We start from the raw sequence: 23,003 nt of genomic DNA on the forward strand, positions 1-23,003 counted from the left end.
TTTTATTTTGAGTGCATTTGATATAAATGAAAATGAAGATGAATTACAGTACAAAGTACAAAAGAGAAAAATCTTAATAAGAATGATTTTTGGTTTTTATAATAATAAAAAGTATCCATAGAAAAATTTTATTTTATCAATTAAATAGTAAGTAATTTAATATGAATAATAAGAATGATTTTTGGTTTTTATAATAATAAAAAATATCCATAGAAAAATTTTATTTTATCAATTAAATAGTAAGTAATTTAATATGAATAATAGAATATGAAAAAACTTCCATATCTTATTGCACCAAAATTAAATTTATATTATTCTACGTTTGGAAATTATCTATTGTGAAAGCCAAAGAAGAAGAGATAATTATTTAAATTAGAAAAAAATTTCATTCTGTTTTTTTATTAACTTTTCATTTTCATTTTTAATTTTAAAAACAATAACTAAAAAAATAAAAACAAATTATTACATCTTAAATATCAAAAAATAAGAAATTTTAATTTAAGAAAAAGAAACTAAAAAAAGGTCCAATCAAAACGACGCCGTATTAGCGTCTTCCGTAGACTTTCCCCGGAAAGGGGTTCCTCGAGCCTCTTCCTCCTCTCCGACTTCAGCTACTCATTACGTTCGGTTTGTTTCGCGAGAAAATGTGTAAAATATAAAAGATATGGAAGCTTTCATGCCTGTTCGTTCATTGTAACCCCAGTAAATAATATACTCCACCCAGGTGAGCCGGGGCAACCTTTTGTCTTTTTTGAATTGGGGTTTTCATTTCTTGTTTTGTTTGGGAAAGGTGAAGATATGAATTTTTTTTTTCCTTTGTTTTCTTTGCAACCAAACGGAGGGGTTATCGATTTGCAAAGTGGGTCTCTCTGATACTGTTTCTATTGCCTGCCAGTTGTTTCTACTGGCAGCGGTGAATTTTTTTTTTTTTTTTTTTTAATTTTTTTCTTTGATTCCTGAATTCAGGATTGGTTGGTTGCTCTTATGGAGGAGAAGCCAGCGCGCTCTATGAAACGCCCACTCTCAGAAGACGATGTCCTCAACAAGCCCCCAATGTAAATCTCTTCCTCTCAAAACCCTAACTCCTGTTTTTTTGCTTTGTCTAATTCAACTCTTCAGCTATTCACTGATTCAATTCAGTCCATTATTTGTCTAATATGATGATTCTTTGCGTTCTTTAAAATCATTCTCTTTGTTTGGTTGCTTAGAGGAAAAGGGAACAGATTGGAATCTAAGGGAGTGTTTGGCAACTGGTTTTAAACTGAACGGGAAAGATTGTTCCTACTTATAAAACACGGTTGACAAAATTAGGATTGAAAATAGTTTGTTTTATGAAAATTGGGTGATTTTTTAGAACAAATTTAAGATATTTTCACATGTTTTTTAGATTGTTTTGACAAACAGTTAGAAATACGGAGAATTATCTAGAAACATTTTTCTATGCATAAGTGCATGGACTGCATAGTGCCTTCACGAAAATAGGTCAACACAATTTACAAACAGAATTTTGTTCATGAAGACATCATAAAACTATTTTTAAGAACTATTCTCAAAAACTGATTTTTGCGAACTGCATTCAAAAACGTTGCCAAACAGCCCCTAAATCTTTCTTATTAATCAAAGGCAAACATTCAGATAGCAAAGCAACAAAATCCGGATTAATGATGCATATGGCCTAACTTACAAGCAAAATGAGCAAAAGTTAAGCATAAGTCAGGCCGTGGTTTTTTACGGACCAATAGGCGTCGTCTTGGTGGTCTCTGAAAATTCTGATGATCTGATCACAGGACATTCTCTTAGGTCATCAAAACTGATACAATGTCGTTTCACCGTCCTCATGGAATCATCCATATTTTCATGTATCAAAACATAAGGGACATGTTTATCATAGCAATATAGCAAGCTAAAATATCCCTCCATTCTCCCACCCCTAGTAGTCATGTGAGCCTTGTTGTAAATTCTCTTGCATTTCAGTCTCTTTGAAGCACATGGTTTCAATATTGTGACCATTCGATAATAGACTCATGTCTCATTGGGGTTCCTTTGGTTCCTTTTTTTTTTGTTTCTTTTCTTTTAATGGGAAATATTTTCTAGAATTTTTGTAGGGAAAATTGATTTCTTGTGGAAAGAGTTATTGTTGCTTTCATGATTCTATCTATGTTTTATGCCAATATACCATCTAATTCATGGAGATTCATATAAAGTATTTACATTTTTGAGGAAAGGTTTTAGGCTGTTTATGAAAAGAAGTAGCTACTGGAAAATATTTTTTCTTTATTTTTTCTTTAAAACTCTATTTGTGGTAATTAAAATTTTCCCTTTGAAGCTTGGAACAAATTGCCATATCACTCAAAGGAAACTATCTTGGGAAGAATTTCCATGTAAATGTTTTTGGCTGAAACAAAAAGAACATAATTGGTGCATGCATGTATGCATATCCAAGCCTAATGATGAGGTGTGATAACTATTCTCCATGACACAGTATCATTTTCAGAAGCTAGTTTTCATCCAGTTGCATAACTTGGATGCAAAAATGCTTTTATTTACTTTGTAACCAGTTCATGAATTTTCTTCTGTTTTTATTTTTTTTTGAACAGGCAGAAGAGAGTGAAATTTCCGAAGGGTAAAAAGGTGAAACCAGGAGATGAAGTTTTAAATTCAGGAAAAGATGAAGATGTCCCAAGTGAGTTGAAAGATCCACGTCTCGCTGCGAAAGAACGTGCAAAACATCGGACTCAGATTACTGCTGAACTCTTCAGTGAAGAAAGTAGGGGGATTTTTCATGACATCTCAGCTGCAGAAATGAACTATGAGGTTTGTTTCTGAGTCCTCTTTTTAGATTTGTATAATTATTATTTTCTTTCTTTTCTCTCTTCATATGTTGCTATCTCAACAACCTCATTATTGATATGGCTGCTATCGTATTAGCCTTTTGCTTTGTTTTTTCTTAATGAAAGAATTGCGAAAACTTTTATCATAAATTACAAGAAAATTTCATGTATACCAACCATAATTGTTCAAGGTGAGCCTCTTTTTTTATTTTATTTTAGTTTATTGCAAGGCTTTTGATTGGCCTCTTCCCTATTTGGGTCGTCCATTGGGGGGAACTCAAAGGCTTGTGATTTTTGGGATCCGGTGATTGAGAGAGTTGTGCAAAGATTAGATGGGTGGAAAATCATTGGGTGGAAGGATAACTCTTAGTTTGCTTCCTCTAACTGTGTCCACCATATCCCCATCTCTGTTGAAATTAATGGCCCAAAGGAGTTAACCTCTTCTAATTCCCAACCAGGAACATTGGTGATGGACCTGGGATTCTAGTAACTTCATGCCTCTGATTGACTCAGATTCTCCACCCTTGTAGCTTGTCTATAATCCCTATTCTCACTCACCTTCAGAGTAACTTCTCAACACCACATTTTATTCCAAGATTTTACCTAAGCCCATCCCCCACTTTGTTGCATTTGTATGTAGAGACCTCTTATAACCCACTTCTATTACTCTTCAACAACTCCATCCCTCATGTTCCCATGCCTTTCTAAAATTCCACAATCTCTTGCTTCCCTCACTCCTCGATGGTGCTCTTCTCCGCAAACTGTCCCATTTCACAATGAACCTCCATGGCTATTTCCTTGGCAATGGTTTGTTAATGACTGAGATCTTTAATACTTTAACTGCTCCACTTCTTGGAGAAAACACCAACTCTCAATCAGCCAGGTGCATCTTATCCCCTCCTCAAACCTACTGCACAGAAATCCTGACATTTTTTCCCAATCTTTCTCACTAGAACTGGGATAATAAAAATGGATATGAAGTATATTGGTGGACTAGATTGAGTACTAGTACGAGTTACTCTTGCTCACTTAAAAAGATACCGCCTTTTCAACCTTTTGAGCCTAACCTTTATTTGACCCCAAGTTTGTTGAAGGAAGAGTTCCCACCTTGAATTCTGACATTAATGCCAAGCATTGGGTATCCTGTAGGAGCCCTGCAGAAAATAAGTTTAATCTTCCCCAAAATTCAGCTTCAACCCTAAAACTGCCTTAAAAGCAGAAAAACCTGAATATGAGATCTCTCAGGTTTTCAAGGAATCTACTTCAATACCAAAAAGTAACATTAGCAACATTTGCATCCAACTAAAACTGAGGTAAACTCCTGATCCTCTTCTCTTGGCTGCATTTGGGATCTGTTCACAACATTCCCTTCCACTGCCTTTTTTAACCAATGTGCTGAAGTATCCATCAGCATATCCGGACCTTAGTGCCTTAGAGCACCCATAAAAAACCTGTGGGAGATCCACTGATTATTACCAAGAATATAATTGGTGAGATGAGCCAGATGATCAAACCCACCCATTTGTCCCTAAAATCCGTGGGAAATGAATAAGTACATAATAAAATTCTAATGGACATGATCATAAACCCTTTTGTATATCTATATTTTAATGTCAAAATATTATTTTGCATCCGGATCCACATTTTAGGTTCTGACATCTCTCCACAAGCATTCTAGGAACTGGAAATTCCTACCACCATCCCAAGCTTCTCAACTGAAATCTTTGCTAGAAATATATATATATATATACCTCTTCCCAAGTTTATAGGTCTGGAATCTTGCAATTTCTTCATCCACTCCCTTTATGTTACCACAACGATGGAATAAAGGTGGCTTTTATACTGTTATGAAAATTCAGTCACATGAAATAAGGACCCATTCTTGTCAGATTCCCTATAACAACCTCCCAACTCTACCGGCAAGACACTACTGCCAACGCATGTGATGCTAAACCCTTATCCTTTCCTAAATCTTTTAGTGCTATCATCAGTTCTTCACCTAAACCCCTCTTAATCCGCTCCCTTGTCTTTGTACCGAAGTTGGGGATAGTAAGGTCATCTAGCCTAAATTTCCATCCCATTGGTTCCAAATAGACTTCTTTGAAAAGCTAAGTTGCTCACTACTAGTCTCCTCTTCCCTAATCCTTTACTCTTTGTCAATTTTTGACTTCCTAATATAATTGCTTCTCCATTATGTAGTTTATATGGGCCCCTCTTCCCACCAAAGAGCTGTGAACCTTGTCTCCGATTGATATTACAGTTTCATCAATCTCCTATATTCCTTTTTATTCTTCATTACTCTGGGACATCTCATCTCCTTGGAAGGGGTAGAGGTGGTGAAGGGGCTCATGTGTCCCACTTATTGTTCACCGATGACACTTTGGTTTTCTGTGGGCTTCTTAGGATCAGATGAAGTATTTAAGTTGAACTCTAATGTGGTTTGAGGCCATTTCGGGGTTGAGAATTAATTTGGATAAAAGTGAGTTAATCCCAGTAGGATGTGTGGAAAACGTGGATGCTTTGGCTGCAGAACTTGGTTGTAAGGTCGGGAGTCTCCCCTCCTCTTATTTGGGATTGCCTTTGGGAGCTCCTTTTAAGTCCTTCGCTACTTGGGATGGAGTGGAGGAGAGGTTTCGAAAGAGATTGACCATGTGGAAGAGACAATACATCTCTAAAGGAGGGAGACTCACTTTGATTTGTAGTACTTTGGCTAGCTTGCTCATTTATTTCATGTTTGTGCTTACTTTACCTAGGACGGTCAGATTGAGGTTGGAGCAGATTCAGAGAGATTTTTTGTGGGGAGGTGGGCTCTTGAGCAGAAACCTCATTTTGTAAGATGGATGCTTGTTTGCTTAGACAAAAGAAAAAAGGGGTTTGGGGGTGAAGTGTCTTTCTTCTCTTAATAAGGTGCTTTTGTGCAAATGGAATTCGAGGCTTACAAATGAGAGAGGGGCCTTTTAGAATCAAGTGATTTGGGGAAAGTATGGGGAGGAGTAAGGAGGTTGGTGCTCCAAAGAAGTGAGGGATGGGTATGGTGTGGGGTTGTGGAAAACAATTAGGAGGGAGTGACATGTTGTAAGCAATAGACTCTCCTTTGTGGTGGACAATGGTCAAAGAGTGAGATTTTGGAAGGATAGATGGTGTGGAGATTCACCTTTTTGTGTTGTTTTTCCTACTTTATTTGCTCTAGCTGCTTCCAAGGACGCTTGGGTAAAAGATGTGTGGAGTTTCATTGAGGGAGGGGGGAGTTGGAGCCCGCATTTCTCTAGACCATTCAATGATTGAGAGATGGATGAGGTGCACAGATTTTTATTGGGCCTCAATGGGAAGAGTGTTCGGCAGGATGTCGAAGCTAAGGTGCTTTAGATAGAGACTAAATGTGGGAAGTTCTTTGTTAAGTCTCTCTACGAAGCCTTAGAATCAGGCCCTTCAGTCTCTTTCCCATCAAATGTCATTTAGAAATCTTGTGTGCAACCCAAAGTGAGTTTTTTTGGGTCGGAAGCAACTTGGGGGAAGGTTCTTACTTTGGACCAACTTAAAAAAAAAAAGGATGACCTTTAGCAAATAGATGCTACCTTTGCCAAATGCATGAGGAATCGATAGATCATATCCTCCTCCATTGTGCCAAGACAAGGACTCTTTGAGTGTTGTTTTTCACTCTCTTTTTGGTGCAGTGGGTGCTGCCAGCCTCTGTTAAGATGGCGCTCTTGGGGTGGGACAGGTCTTTTGTGGGAAAAAAGAAAAGGGAAGTTTGGAGAGTAGACCCTTTATGTATTTTTTGGACGGGTTGGAAGGTAAGAAACAGAATTGCGTTTGAAAATGATGTGCTGTCCATTCAAAGACTTAAGAGCTCTTTTGTTTATTTTATATGGTCAGAGATGAAATTGTTCATAAAAGATGGTCCTTCGACTTTAGTTGGTTTCATTGATTGGGTGGGATCTCGATGAGGGTGGTTTTTTTGGCTCCTCTGCTTTTGACAGCTGTTTTTATGTCCCAACCAGGGAGGAGGGTGCATCTCTTCTGTATTTTTTTGAGTTGCTATTTTAGCGTCTCTTTTCAATACAATTTCTTCTCTTTTACTTAAAAAAAAAAAAAAAAAATCTCCCTGGAAGGCCCATTTCCCTTTCCCTCTATGTCCCAATTCTTAATTTCTTTTAGCCTTGTAACTGTTACACTACCATAAACTTCTCTTTTCCATTTGTCAACATTTTTGTCAGCTTCCACCTTCTTTGCCAACCTAAAACTTTAAAGTACCAGTGGACTTTTAGCTTTCACACCAAGCTGTTTTATTGACAAAATAATCTGCCTTGAGCCAAATTCTTCAAACACACACAACCTTATTCCCATTCTTAATCCATCAATGTCAAGCAAGTTTGGGGCAGTTCGGAGCATGAGCTGATGTCATTCTGGAAAGAATTCATAAGGACATATCTGCAGAACGATTTTCTCATTCTGATGTGATCTGACAGCAATTGATCCTGGAAGCATTAAGTCAGCACAAGCACATAACTTATTCATTGTGTTTCATTTTCTTTGATTTTTGATTGTTGTTATCTAGATTTGCACATTCTAGTTCCTTGATTTTTGCTCTTACAGTGTCCAATATGAACTCATGTGTCAAAGTATATTCAGTTTGTCTTTTTCTTATTATTATTATTATTTTTTCATTTTATCAGCTGATCTACAAGGTGTTTTTTAGTACTCTAATCTGAGAGCAGAAATTGGTATTTATGTCATTTTCTTCTCTGTTACAGGTTTAACTCTCTACAACTACATGTTTATCTATGGTGCTTTATATGCTGTTTAATTTCAGTATATTTATAATTAAAATGTTCCTTTCCTTGGATTGGCAGCATTTTTACAGTTTCGATAACTGCCGGTTTCATCAGTTATTGGGTCCAAGGAAAGGCAATGACGGGGGATTTATTTTGGCAGGGTGATGAGAACTTTGATGATGATGGGATTCAAATAGAACCTTTTAATCTGAATCAAGAGAGGGAAGAAGGCTACTTTGATTCAGAGGGAAATTTTGTGGAATATGTAAACGAGAAAGAAATTAAGGTACACAATATAGTTAGTCTATATTCAATTTTCAACTATAGAATAAAAACCATTTATGACAATATTTTGGGACAAGTTGAAAGCTTTTATGATATTTATTTGAGTTATTGTAGGATGCATGGCTTGATAGTGTTGATCTTGAACCAAAATTTGACAAAAGAAACTCTATGGTGACAAAAGTTGAAGATGACACCCAAGACCTTACAACAGCGGCTATTGCAAAAATAAAGAGGCGTATTGCCGACCTGCTTGAGCCAGGAGAAACGGTAAACTTCTCTTGTTTATGTTTTCCAGGATCCACTGGAGCATTACCCAAACTATCATAATTTTTAATGTGTTTTAATATGGATCTTTATATTAGAGAGCTAATATAAATTATGATGTGGTAAGTTTCTATATGAAGGTTTTTTGTGCCCCCCTAAAGTATCAAATTGGAGGGTGATATTGCTGAACTGATTGTCTATGTTGACACTATGGATTTTTTTTTTTTGGGTACCACCCTCAAATTTTGTTTGACACTATATCCTTTTCTATTACAACATTTCCAAAGATGTGTCTATTCCATCTCTTCCTATTTTCCTTCAGTGCTTTCATGTCCTTATTCAACCTGAAATTCAAATTCCCATAAAATTTATAGACCTTCCATCTCTTTTTTATTCTGTCCTTAAAGCCCTTGGATTTGGCCCACATATTGTCAACATGAAAGGGCTTACTTTGTTCTAGGTCTCCAAAATCTAGCATGATATGATGTGATTCAATGTAGATCTTGGAAAAATACTCAGGACAAGATCAGGGAAATGATCCTCCCATTCTTTTAATATGAGGAGATTCCAATTTTGGCCACATGTCAATATTTCCAACCACCAATCCTGGTGAATCTTCCTTCCATAGGCAAACCATTCTAGTTGTAATTAGCAATAAAATCAGAGTTATAAGTTTAAATACTATAATTGCCAAGTTCAGATGTCGACAGAGTGGGAGTGGGTAGGCTTGAATGCAAAAAGTGAGAAATATTGTTATGAGGACAATATTAATATATTGAAGAAGGTTTATTGGAAGATGCTGGAATTCCAGTTACATACTGAAACATAGATTTAAATTGCTTATTCAAATATCTTGTAAATTTTTTAGCATTTTTTTATTGTAAATGCACAAAATATATTAATAAAGCACCAAAGAGGCACTCCAAAGCACACAGGACGTATATAACGGTCGCCACAAGGCACCAAAAATGGATAAGGGAAACAAAAATACTCCCTCCCTCAACAAGAACCCAACCAATCAATGAAGTTGAATAAGGAAAATGGTCCTTCACCTATATACAAATTGGTCCAATACATCAAATTACAAAGAAACCTGGTTAATAGTCTTTGGTCCAAAAGATCCTCATTATCAAAAGCTCTTCTATTTCTTTCCTTCCACAATGTCCAAAAAAGGCATAAAGGGGCTCCATCCCACACTTTTTCCTGTTTCCTTCCAACAAAGTAGCCATGCCACCCTAGCAAAGTCTCTCTTACATTAGATGACAGCACCCAAGAAACACCAAACAAAGAAAACAAAAGCTCCCACAACATCCTTGCCTTTTCACAATGTGGCAAAATGTGATCAATTGACTTCTCTTTGATAAGACAAAGAAAACAGCTATTAGCCAATATCCATCCATCCTCTCCTTTGAAGCTGGTCAAGAATCTATACTTTTCCCGAAGATGCCTCCCAAGTGAAAAAACACGCCTTAGGAGGAACCCATGCATTCCAAACAACCCCTTTTGGAAGTGAAACTGATCTCTTTGGCTCAATAAAAGTGTAAAAAGGCTTAACAGAGAAAGTTCCATCTTTTGTCTTCAAAATACCACTTTATCCTCCTTGTCTCCCATAACCACTTTATCTTTCAGCCTTGCGAAGGAACGCTTCAAACCCTCAATCTCCCAATCATTTAGATGCTTGGAAAAAATTGGGGACCAAACACCCCCCTCACCTGATTGAGTCCATAAATCCATTGCCCACGCCTCCTTTGAGCTAGCTAAGACAAATAATGAGGGAAAAGAAACTCCCAATGCCTCACCCCTACACCAAATATCCTTCTAAAATTTTACACTCCTCCCATTGCCACCTAAGAAGGAGACTCTACTACCAAAAAAACTCCCCCAATCTCCTTATGGCCTTCATAACCCAACCTGGTACGCACCTCTCACCTCCCTAAAAGACCAACCCCCTTCATTTTCCCCATATTTCCCACAAACTACTTGCCTTTAAAAAGCCTCCCTTTCTGTAGCAAATCGCCAATTCCATTTACAAAGAAGTGCCATGTTGAGTAAGGGAAGGTGCTTAACTCCTAAACCCCCTTTACTCTTATCTAAACAAACAGTAGCCCAATTCACTAAATGAGACTTTCTCTCTAAAGATCCATTACCCCAAAGAAAATCATTTTGAATCTTCTCCAACCTCAAATTGACTAACCTTGGCATCTGGAATAATGACATGAAATAGATAAGGAAACTAGACAATGTGCTCCAAATGAGGGTGAGTTCAATCCCCCCCCCCCTTACAAATGTATTGTCCTTTCCACATTGCCAATCTTTTGCGAAGTCTCTCTTCCACTCCATCCTAAGCTGTTGAAGAGTCATGAGGGCACTTAAGGGAAGACCCAAATAAGTAGAAGGAAGCTCACCCACCTTACAAACCACTTTAAAGGCCAACTCATTCAAGTTTTCCACCTCCCCATTGGGATAATCTCGCTCTTGCTAAGATTAATTTTGAAACCTGAAATTGCCTCAAATCACATGAGTAACCAACTTAAATGGGTCAGTTGATCTTGAGAGGTCTCACAAAATACTAAGGTTTCATCAGCAAATAGCAGGTGAGAAACCTCTAATCCATCTCCACCTCTACCATTCACCTTAAAGCTTGATAAAAAACCACCCTCCCTAAGTATGTGGGAGGAACTTGGGGCGATAAGAGGTCTTTGGGACGATCCTTGGTGCCTTGGTGGGATTCAATGTCATTTTGTCTCAGCAAGAAAGGAGTAGCCAAAGTAGAATCAGTTTAGCCATGAGGAGATTTGCAGAGACTGTGGATGAACTAGAGCTGGTGGACTTGCCTCTGTAGGGGGAGAGTTCACCTGGAATGGGGCTTAACAATCAGGCGTGGGCGAGACTAGACAGATTTTTAGTTTCCCCTAGCTGGTTAGATCAGTTTAGTGGAGTCACTCAGATCAGGTTGTCTCGGCCAATTTCTGATCATTTCCCAATCGTGTTAGAGGGGGGTGGAATTAGAAGAGGCCCAACCCCGTTTAGATTCGAAAATATGTGGATGAAGGTGAGGGGTTTAAAGACATGTGAGAACATGTGGCAGGGATTGAAGTCAGGGCAGCGCTAGCTACAGATTGACTGTTAAAATGAAGGAAATTAAAAAGAATTTGAGAGTTTGGAACAAAGAGGTTTTTGGGAGGCTGGAGACCAATAAGCTGCAGCCTTAGAGCAAGTAGACCATTGGGATCGGGTGGAAAGTGAGAGAAATTTGACTGTGGAGGAAGCTGATTTAAAAAAGGAAGCTAAAGACTCATTTAAGAAATGGATTCTATTGGAGGAAGCCCATTGGAGACAGCATTCAAGGGAGATTTGGTTAAGGGAGGGGGATAGAAATACGGGGTTCTTCCATAGAATGGCAAGTGCACACCGAAGAAACAACGCTATAGGCAGAATTAAGGTTAATGGGGAGTGGCTGATAGAGGAGCAGGAGGTGAGAGGAGTTGTGAACTCGTTTCAGCAGATGCTTTCTGAAGATATGGTTTGGCAGGCGGATATTGGTAGCATCCAGGTGGGTTGCATCAGCCAGCAAGAAGCAGAGAGTCTGGAAGTCCCATTTTCAGAGATGAGATTCACTCGGCGCTGATGGAGATGAATGGGGATAAAGCCCAGGCCCGGATGGTTTACTATAGCTTTTTTGGCAAAACGCATGGATTTTACCAAAGAGGAGATCATGGAGATGTTTAAAGAATTTCATGAGCATAATTCCTTTGTTAGGAGCCTCAACAACACTTTTTTGGTGTTGATTCCTAAGAAAAGCGGGGCGGAGGATTTGGGAGACTTTAGACCTATTAGCCTGTTGGGGGGGCTCTATAAACTTTTGGCTAAAGTCTTAGCTAATAGGCTCAAAAAGGTGATTGGTAAGGTGGTATCTAGTGCTCAGAATGCCTTTGTTATGGGAAGACAAATTCTGGATGCATCCTTAATTGCTAATGAGGTGATAGATTCGTGGCAAAAGAGAAAAGAAAAGGGCATTATCTGCAAATTGGATATAGAAAAAGCGTATGACAGCATCAATTGGAATTTTTTAATGAAGGTCCTTCAAAAAATGGGCTTTGGGACCAAGTGGGTGGGATGGATGTGGAACTGTGTGTCTTCTGCTAAATTCTCTATTCTTGTTAATGGAGTGCCAGCTGGGTTTTTCCCTAGCACTAGAGGGCTTCGTCAAGGGGATCCTCTATCCCCTTACCTCTTTGTTATGGGAATGGAGATTCTGGACGTTCTTATAGGAGAGCGGTGGAGGGGGGATATCTATCAGGGTGCAATATTCGGGGTGGTAGTAGAACTTCATTGAATATCTCCCACCTATTTTTTGCTGATGATACAATTGTGTTTTGTGAGGCGAACAAAGAGCAAGTTTCTCATCTAAGCTGGATTCTCTTTTGGTTTGAAGCGGCCTCGGGTCTTCGTATTAATCTAGCTAAAAGCGAAATCATCCCAGTTGGAGAAGTGGAGGAGATTCTTGAGTTGGCAACTGAGTTAGGGTGCAGGGTGGGGTCTTTGCCCTCCCACTATTTGGGTCTCCCTTTAGGGGCCCCCAATAGGGCTTCTTCTATATGGGATGGAGTGGAGGAGAGGGTTAGGAGGAGACTTGCGCTTTGGAAAAGACAGTACATCTCCAAAGGGGGGAGGATCACTCTCATAAAAAGTACCTTGGCTAGTATGCCAATTTACCAAATGTCTATCTTCCGTATGCCCAAGTCCGTTGCTAAAAGAGTGGAGAAAACCCAAAGAGATTTCCTATGGGGGGGTGGAAACTTGGAGGGAAAAGTTCATCTAGTTAAATGGGATGTGGTCTGTACAGAAAAATTCAATGGAGGGCTAGGATTAAGGAGAATAGCCACTCTGAATAGAGCCTTGCTGGGCAAGTGGATTTGGAGGTTTGCTTCTGAAAAGGATAATCTTTGGAAATAAGTGATTTCTACGAAATATGGGCAAGAGGAACATGGTTGGAGGTCTAAGAAGGCCAATGGGGCGGCTGGAGTAGGGGTTTGGAAGGAGATTATGAAAGAATCAGAATGGTGTTGGGAGAATTTGGCTTTTATTGTTGGGAAGGGCTCCAAAATTAAATTTTGGAAAGATAGTTGGTGCACTGACACTCCGTTGTCCCAGTGCTTCAACCATCCTTTTGTCCTTGCTGTGCATAAAGACGCCACGATTGAGGAAATGTGGGATCAAGATTCGGGCCAAGGAGAGTGGAATCTTGTTTTTGTGAGGGACTTCAATGACTGGGAGTTGGATATGGTTGGTGATTTGCTCCATACTTTGAGGGGTCATAGGCCTTCACTGGGGGATGACTCTGTTAAATGGAGGAAAGGAAGAAATGGTTTTTTCAGGGTTAAAGATGCTTACAGGCTGTTGGATAAGCCTAATGATACAGTGTTTCCCGCAAAGAAAATATGGGTGGATAGGGTGCCAACTAAAGTCTGCTTTTTTGCTTGGGAGGCTACGTGGGAGAAGGTGCTCACTCTGGATAGGCTTCAGATAAGAGGGGTGCAACTTCCAAATTGTTGTTTTTTGTGTGGCTGTGAAGAAGAGAATGTAAATCATATTCTTTTACACTGTATAGTGACTAGAGTCCTTTGGGATATTATTTTTGGGTTGATAGATATCAAGTGGGTCCTCCCAGAAATTGTAAAGGAGACTCTAATCTCATGGAGGGGCTCATTTGTAGGGAAGAAAAGGAAAAAGATTTGGAAATCCATTCCGTTGTGTATTTTTTGGACGGTTTGGAAGGAGAGGAATAGATTAGCCTTTAGGGGAGGTGAGTTGAATATTCAGAGATTAAAGAATTCTTTTGTTTGTAACTTGTGGAATTGGGCCAAAGTGTATTTAGGTGAGGAGTCTTTCTCCCTTATAGGTTTCTTGGAGTGGATAGCTTCCACTTGAGGGGAGGTAGTTCTTTTTGGTCCTTGTTTTTATTTTGTGGCTGTAGCCGTCTTGTATACTCCCTGTATGCTTTGTGGCGTTTAGCCTTTTCTAATGCATATCTTGCTTACTTATCAAAAAAAAAAAATAGAATGTTGAGAGCTTCTATGGCTAACACAAACAAATATAGAGAAAGCGGGTCCCTTAGGCCCTTAGAGCATTGAAGAAAGCCAGAAGAGGTGTCATCCACCAAAACTGAGAAGCTTGCTATTGAGATGCACCATCTACTCCAACAAATCCACTTTTGACCAAATCCCATTTTCTCTAACACTGATAACAAAAAATCCTAACTTACATGATCGTAAGCCTTTTCTATGTCCAACTTGCTCCTATAAAAAAAAAAAATGTCCAACTTGCACAACACCCTAACATTATTGCTTTTTAGCATTGAATCAATTGCCTCATTGGCTATAAGCATTGCGTCTAATATTTGCCTTCCCTCCACAAAGGCATTCTGGAACTTGGAAACCACTTTGCTCACCACCTTCTTAAGCATGTTTGTCAACACTTTAACCAATAGCTTATTAAGGCCATTCACCAAACTTATAGGCTTAAAATCTTTAAGATCCCATGCCCCCTCCCCCCCTTTCTTAGGAATCAAAACCAAGAAAGTTGCATTGATGCTTTTTACAAATCTTCCCTAGTTATGGAAATCTCTAAAAAAATCCCATCGCCTCTTCCTTCACAAAACCCAACTAAACTTTCAAAAAGCCATTAAGAAACCATCTGGAGCTTTGTCCCCATTCAGATCTGAAAGGGTGACACCTTGCTCTCCACAAATGGCTCCTCTAGCTTTGCAGCTTCCTACCCATTTAACCTGTCAAAATTCATACCCTTAATGTTGGGGTGTCAGTGCCACTCCCCTGGCTCTATTAAGAGATTCCTGAAAGCCCGAACAATTCCCCCCCTTAATCTCAATTTCCTTTGTAAAAAAGACCCCATTAATTTTTATCTTAGCCAAAGAGTTCCTTCTTCTGTTTGCATTTGCCATCTAATGAAAGAACTTCGTATTTCTATCACTCTCTTTTAACCAAACTTCCCTTGATTTCTACCTCTAGCTCATTTTTTCCAATAGAGTCCATTTTAAAAAATCCAACCTTGTCTGCTCTCTAGTAACCACCTCCTCTGTAGATAAGGCCCCCAACCTTTCTTTAGAATCCTAGAAACCCACTTGAGCAAGAGTCGAATTCTTTCTTATTGCAACAATGATGAACACCTCCATGTTCCAACTCTTCAAATTAGATTTTAACAATTTCAATTTCTCTGCTAGTACGAAGTTGTATGGACCCTACCCTAGAAACCCATCCACCAGTTCTTCAACAGTTCTTTGAACCCTTCCTCCTTAAGCCACATATTTTCAAACTTGAAAGGAGTGACACCTTTTCTTAGACTACCCCCATCCAACAAAATCGGTGCATGATCTGAGACTGGTTTAGGTAAGATATATTGCATTACTTCACTGAATTGACTTTCTTATCCCTCAGAAACCAGAAAATGATCTAAACTTGACTGTGACTGATTATTCAAACCCCCGCTCTTAGTAAAAAATCCCCCAAGTAACGGAAGATCCCTCAACTGAAGATTCTTAATGACTTTTGAAAATCTTCTCATGGCCTCTGAAAACCTACTAGCACCATTGTGCTCCCTTGGAAAAATCCCCCAAGTAACGGAAGATCCCTCAACTGAAGATTCTTAATGACTTTTGAAAATCTTCTCATGGCCTCTGAAAACCTACTAGCACCATTGTGCTCCCTTGGAAATCTGACGGCGTTAAAGTCACCTCCTACACACCACAGATCATTCCACAGTTCCCTGATGACCCCTAACTCCACCCATAAGCTCTCTATACTACTGCCTAAAGATGGACCATACACTCCCATGAATATCCAAACAAACCTATACTCAGTTCTTAAAATGACACAAAACTGAATACTCCCCTACTTCCATGTCCAACAACTCAAACACCTTTTTGTCCCAAAAAACCAGGATCCCACCTGCAACCCCTTTAGAATCCACCACACCCCACTCTAAGAATCTTTCCCGAACCTAAACTTCGCACCAACTTAGAGGACATAATCTTAGTTTCCTGAAGACAAACCAAGTCTACCCTCTGAGATTTAATCAAAGACTTCATAACCATTTTCTTATTACTGTCAGTAGCCCTTCTGATATTCCATGACAAGATTCTCAACTTCATTTATCACTTGAAGAAATAGCCCAACCCTCTCTGCCTCTTCCACCCATTAAATATGATCTATTGTAGTTCATTGACCACTCCAACTTTTTTAGCACTCTCTTGGAATGTGATAAGACAAAATTATTCTTTCTTCTATTGAATACCTGACTATCTTGTCCCTTCATTACTTTGATTCTATGAAGGAGAGTCAAGATCTCTTCCTCGAACCCCTCTATCAGCATGCCTAGGAAATTACAAAAGGCTACCAACCTTCCAAAAGACCAACCCTCTGTCGAAAGCTCTTCCCCCTCTCCAACACCGACAAGCCTCCCCCTCTCGGTATCTTACCCACTTTCCACACATACAATCTCCTTTCCCTTTTTTGACGGGATCACCACTGTCCTTCCGTCATTCAAAATCATCCTTAGTGGTTTTGAATCAACCAAGAGAGGCATCTTTCCAATCGGGTCTTCCACCTAGCCACTAAACAACGGAAACTCCTCTTGTAAAGCCTCCTCCCACGTGATCTCTGGAAGAATAGAAGAAGAAGAAGAAACCCAATCCCGCAAAGCAAGAATAGGGAGTGAGAAAGAACTTGGAAACCTTGCTGTTTCCTCCAAAAGGGCCTCGTCAGTGAGCAGAAGACTAAATGTCGACGACGAGCATGCCTGGGAAGGGAGCAATTTGGCAACAACAAGCGGATTGAACTTCAAAGAACCCCTCTCCCCCTTTAATAAGCCCTTCCTGTTAAAAGCCTCATGGGGCACACTGCCCTGGCCTAAAACACCCTACCCAAAATCTATAGGAGGAAAAGGCTTGCTTGGCCCACTTCCAGGGGAAAGGGTTGCTTCCCTTTCCATTGGGCCTCCACAACTCCCGACCTGTACACTGCAACTACTTAAAGGGATATGGGCTCCAACTGAGGCCAAATACTCTCCCTCAGTACACGCCTCACCCAAACGGCCCTTTCCATTGCCAATTGGGCTCCTGCAGACATCAACTCCCCTTGACCCTCTGTCCTAACCTTTCAGAAACACCAATCGCCCCTCCTCCTAACAGCCTACTCCGGCACTCAGAGGGTGACAGGCACTTGCCCACCTTTTGCACCAACCCAACCTCCCTTCTCACCTGTCTGGCTCACGCGTCAGCCCTAACCTCCAAGCCACCACTCACCCTCTTCAGCACCACTTGAGAGAAACAAGGAGGTACTTCCCACCATAACTGGATAGCAAAGACACCTTGACCCCTCTTTGGCACCACTGGATCGCATCCACCACCTGCAATGACCCCGGTGTTGAATTCCCATTTGATCTCACCAAAACCTTGGCCCACTGTAAATGCTGAAGATAAGCAGTTTCTTCATCCACTGTGATGAACCCACCACAGCTATCACCAATCTTTCTGAATAGCTCACGGCACCAGAGGCAAAGACGAAAGCCCCCCACCCTTCTCACCCACACCTCCTTAGTAAGGACTCCTCTTTGAACGCAGCCTACCTGGGGAGTCCACCTTTCCAAATGCAACACTTTCTCCTTAAATCTTCTTACCCCCTTGAAAGCACCCTTTCAGCATCATAGCTCTCTTCAAAATCATAACATAGGATACTTTGGTCAAATACTGTTGAGATTTCCTCAAAGAAGTTTAAGAAATGACTAACCACTAGATATCTTTCCTTACATGGCCAATTCAATTCTCATTCAGAATGTTTGTTCATTTATTCCCAATATCTCAACTCTTGGAATTGTTGAATAATTCTTATTTGTGGCTTGATTTCATTTTGTATTTCACTATGATTGATTTTGAGGGCCATCAAATTCATGTTTTCTACCTATTTTATTATATTAAGGTTAATTTTGTTTCTCCTTACAGGTTTTACAAGCTTTGAGAAGATTGAAAGGAACTTCAAATAACAGGAAGGAGAAGATGTCAGCAGAAACAAAGCTTCTCTTTTGACCAGTTAACTGAAGATGCTATGAAGCTGTTGGAGAATGGTGAATTCAGTTAAGTGCATTATTTTGATAAGCTTTTAGTTCATTAAAACCACATAATAATTTCAGTGTTATATGATACTTGATGTTATCCACCTGTTCTTATTCAGCCAAGGTGATATGTTGCCTTTAACTCTATTTAAGGTACTATTGTCTAATTTTTCAGTCATATAATGCTACTCCTTCGTCCATTTTTGTTTTTTGTTTTTTCCAGATGTATACCATGAAAAGCAGGAGGTTTTTGAGCGTGAGGCAGGTTAGTCCCTCCTTCTTGCCTTTTTTTTCCACAACTGTCTCTCTATGCTTCCTAATTTTTCTGTTTCTAAGAATCTTCTTTCTATGAGCATCTATAGAGGTTCCTTTTGTACAGAAGTTTTTTCCCTCTTTGGAATTGTTTAAAATTACCATTAGTTTTAAAATACATTCAGATGGTAATAAGGAATTTCTTCAGATTCTGTATTATGTCTTGTACGCAGTATTGTTAAGCTGTGAATAGTAGGCTTCCTCTGCTTTTTTGTAGTTCATATTTTCATTTTATTCTATATGATTGGGACCCTGCTCTTGCACTTTACAGTCTCTTGTATTCAGTTGCAGGCTACTGCATATTTTATTTTAGATTTTTTATTCAGGTAGGATAAATAAGACTTATTTTTCCTTTCATCTTTGGAATTGATTACATATTCAATTATTTTTCAAAAAAAATTCTTGATATTTTGATTTTCCTGTAGCATTTCTTTTTGTGACTACATGGGATCAAACTCATGGGTTCTTGGTTGTAGTGATATTTGTCAGCTGATCTGACCTTTTCTTCAGCTCTAAATGAAACAAATAAACTTTCCATTTTTTATATTTTGCATTTTTCATTTTGTGTTATATGCTTTTCTGCAGACCATTTTTTCAAGGTGTTCCCTTATATTCACATATATATGGAGGTTTCTGTGTAAAGCTGGGCACTTATTAACAGAGCTCTTTTCTGTTTTCTCATTTTTGTTATTCCAGAAGGTTATGAGAGGTTAGCTCAAGCAAAGGGAGAGGGCACATCCATGGGTGCAGTTCAAGGAGCATCTGGTTCTGTTATGGAACGGGACTTGTTCTCTGTAACACATCTTGGAGCAGCTGCTTCCATACTGCCTGAGACAGCTGCAGGTTCTTCAAACCTGAATGGATCTACTACTGAAATTTCAAACAATGATAATGATGCATTTGATATGTTTGGAGAAGATGATGAACCTGCTCCTGCTAATTTATCCTCTGATGGTGGTAATTTAGCTACTGTTCCTAATTCTGATATGATCGATCAACCACTTTCAGAAGTCCAAGACACAAGTTCTGAAAGTAAACTTTATTGGTTTTAGAAGTTGACTAAATGAAATGACAGTTGTTTGTTTGATGACCTGGCCTTTCTTATATTTTGTAATTGCTTTGTCTGCAGCTGGAGCTTTGCAAAATGATTATGTCTATGACGAGTCTTCTGGGTACTCTCTAATCGAACCTTTGAAGTAAAATGTGATGGAAATTACCTATTCACTTTCTAGTCATTGAAGTGTCTTCTACTTGGGGAAAATTTTGGTTTGAGTAGTCCTAATATACAGCATGTCCTTTGGAAGTGATGTCATTACTGCATCCTTGTGTTTTTGTGGGAAAATGCAGACTTATGTCTTGTAAAGATTATTTATTTATGTGACTACAGTACTGGACCGGTCAAAATTTGAGACTGTTTGCACATGCTATAACTACCAGCTGAATGATTTTTCTGTTTATGAATTCAATTGAGTTCCTTATTCTTTTCTTTTCTTTTTTCTATTTCTAATCAAAATATCTGAACACATGATGCTCTTGTCTTTTTCATTCATGGAGGATGCAAATGCAACGTGTGTATATTGTTATCAGTCTGTTGACCACTTCTTAGCAGCCTTGTTTGTGTCTACTTGTAGGGTTTTGAGGAGACACCTTCTGATTGTTGTTGTGGGTTTTTAGAACTTGCAATTATTGCTTCCTTATCTGAATAACCCATCTAGCATTGTATGTCCACACTAAATTATTTTCTTGCTAGATGATGATGATAATTACTACTACAACTATTATAATATCTGCTTTTATTACTATTATTATTCCATTTTATTTTTCTTTTATTGTTGTTTTGTTATTTTTATTATCATTAATTTGGTGGTAAATGGTAATTCTTTCATCCCTGCACCCAAGACACCCACACTTGTAATTTGATGTCTTGTCATTTAGGTAGACACATTTCTAATTACAGGGTTCAACTTATGATAATCAAATTTGATGTAGAATTTTAGGTAACATTAGTTAACTATACTCTTCTTGTCCTTCAGGTACTACTATAGCAGCAGTTTGGGCTACTATTATGACCCATCTTCGGGACTGTATTGCTCTGCAGCATCTGGCCAATGGTAACATGTCTTGATGTTTATTTTCTGTGACATTGTTTGAATTTTCCCCACTTGTAAGTTCATAAAAGGGTCAGTTTTCAGTCAATGTTCTACAGCATGTTGACCATACATGTCACCAACTTTATTAATTTACCAAATCTTGACTGCTTAGGTTTTTAGAAAAATTTGTTGTCTAATACAACATAAGATATCTCTGGTTAATTGGAGGTCTTGGGTTCAAGTCTTCCCCCATCTATTTATCTGTATAATTATGTCCGATCACAGGTGAGATTTGTCTGACTGGTATGAGACTGCACACAAGGTTTCGGAAAATTGGTGTGTTGCTATTGTGGTTTGTGTTTACTATGATGGGTATGGGCCTGCATGTGGTAGGGGTCTTAAAAAAATTGGTCTACTGCTACTATGGTTTATGTTTTCTGATGGGTATGGAGTTGCACATGATGGGGTTTAAGAAAAATAGGTCTACCACTACTGCAGTTTGTGTTTGCCATGATGGGTATAAGTAACTTAAGCTTGTAGGAAAAAATGAAGCAGTGTTTGCCACACATGATGGGGGTGTTGGAGCATGATATATATTGCTTAAGCTTGTAGGAAATTTGTTTTCCAATAAAAGTTGTCTGCTTGTATGCATGGTGAGGTTGTATTTAATATATAATATGCATGTGTCTATATATATATATATCTTTGTGAACACTCCATTGATTGAACGATTTTAGTTTTCAAACCATCAATCCACAAGTACATGCAATAATAGTAAGCATACATGACCCACAGACTTATACCCCTTTTTTTTCCCCGTCCTTCTAATAGGTACTCATTCAACGAGGAGACAGGCACATATGATGAAATTCATGAGGTTGCATCCAACACAAGTTAAAGCTGAGACAGTTTTTTGAGGTAGCAATTGAGGAGGTTTGTACAGAGCAGATATCTGTAGTGTGAAAAAGGGATAGTGGAAGGTTTATACGTACATGGTGAGTACGTTTTCTTTAGTTGAAAGCTTGACCTTTTACTGGGTTTCTTACTCTAGATCTCCTGAACTTTCTCTGTACCATGTTTCAACTCAATATGATGCTGGTTGATTACTTGAGAGACAAAGAAATCATGTTCCCTATCAGTGTAGGGATCTCAATGTTTCTTTTTCTCAAATCTGTTTTGGGCGACTGAGGAGGCAACTGGGCTTTGTGAAATAATATATCATGTCTTAGGCAATTCAATCTGCACTTTCTATTATTATTTTTCTGAAGGTTCCATGTTATGCTGTTTTAGTGACATCTTGAATTTTTTCTTTCCTGATAATTAAATGGGATAGAAGGATTCTCCATCTCTAAGAAATAAATTTGGGCTTCTAGTAGTTGAGAATCCCTTCTACATGTCATCTAGCACTTCATACTAAGCATCCACTTGAGGGTGATTCTCATTAAAAGCGCAATTAGCTTGTAGTACTTTCGGCAATAGCATTTCTATTAAAAGCGCTTCCACTAAGAATGATTTAAAGTGCGAATGCAAACTAAAAATGTGTTTTGAAAGTATTTTTGGTACTGAGATATAGAAAATCCAAAGAAAAACAGTGATTATTGAAAGAATGTACTTACTATGTGGTAGTTCAAAAATTGCTTGAATTTTAATTTTGGTGGGCATTGTTAGTATCAATTTTTTTTAATTAAATAGTATTTAGTATTAAGTTTTCTTTTTTTATAAATATTTTATTTTTGTTAAGTATTGAAGATTAATAAGTCATGTCGAGATTATGTTTTGTTTGTTTTAAAAAATTATTTTTAACATTTAGCAAAAAGTCGAATATTTTTGTTTTTTTTTTTATATTTAATAATATTTTTCAAAAGATGGAATAAGTAAATGAAAAATTAAAAACAAATTATTTAAAGTCTAAAACAAGTATCATTAAATAAAAACAAGCACCATTTTTTATTTTAAAATTTTTTTCACACGTTTCATTTTTTTTCTTAAAGAAAATCCTTTTAAGGAATATGAAGTACATTTAATATTTTAAAGAATCACTCTCTCAAGTGCACTGATGGATAATTGATCTAGGGTTTGGGTTGGCTGTCATCTTATTTCAAGAATTTCGTGTATATGCCTAAATACTTGGAACTTTGAATTAGATTAAGAATTTATTTGACAATGATTTTAACATTTTTTTAGCATATGAAAATAACTCTTTTGATGAAAATTTTCAATTGCTAGAAAGGTACTTAGAAACGCTTCCTAAATTCTTTCTTCTTGAGCCTCACATTAATGATGAATATTTTCATTAATTTTCAAACTTTTTCTATTGATGT

At 38.2% G+C, this 23,003-nt stretch overlaps 1 protein-coding gene across 1 annotated transcript; it reads left to right on the forward strand.

Moving 5' to 3' along the window:
* The first annotated feature begins 568 nt into the window (after positions 1-568).
* On the forward strand, positions 569-21,949 carry LOC117925223 (CD2 antigen cytoplasmic tail-binding protein 2). Its single transcript, XM_034844176.1, is given in 12 exon segments — positions 569-724; positions 967-1,055; positions 2,598-2,814; positions 7,767-7,892; positions 8,006-8,158; positions 18,171-18,248; positions 18,250-18,301; positions 18,504-18,545; positions 19,289-19,624; positions 19,722-19,764; positions 20,626-20,703; positions 21,514-21,949. Coding segments are annotated over 11 exon segments (1,263 nt in total). The 5' UTR covers positions 569-724; positions 967-984; the 3' UTR covers positions 21,581-21,949.
* The last annotated feature ends 1,054 nt before the right edge of the window (positions 21,950-23,003 follow it).

The sequence above is a fragment of the Vitis riparia genome, chromosome 11 (genome assembly GCF_004353265.1).
Source record: "Vitis riparia cultivar Riparia Gloire de Montpellier isolate 1030 chromosome 11, EGFV_Vit.rip_1.0, whole genome shotgun sequence".
NCBI lineage: Eukaryota > Viridiplantae > Streptophyta > Magnoliopsida > Vitales > Vitaceae > Vitis > Vitis riparia.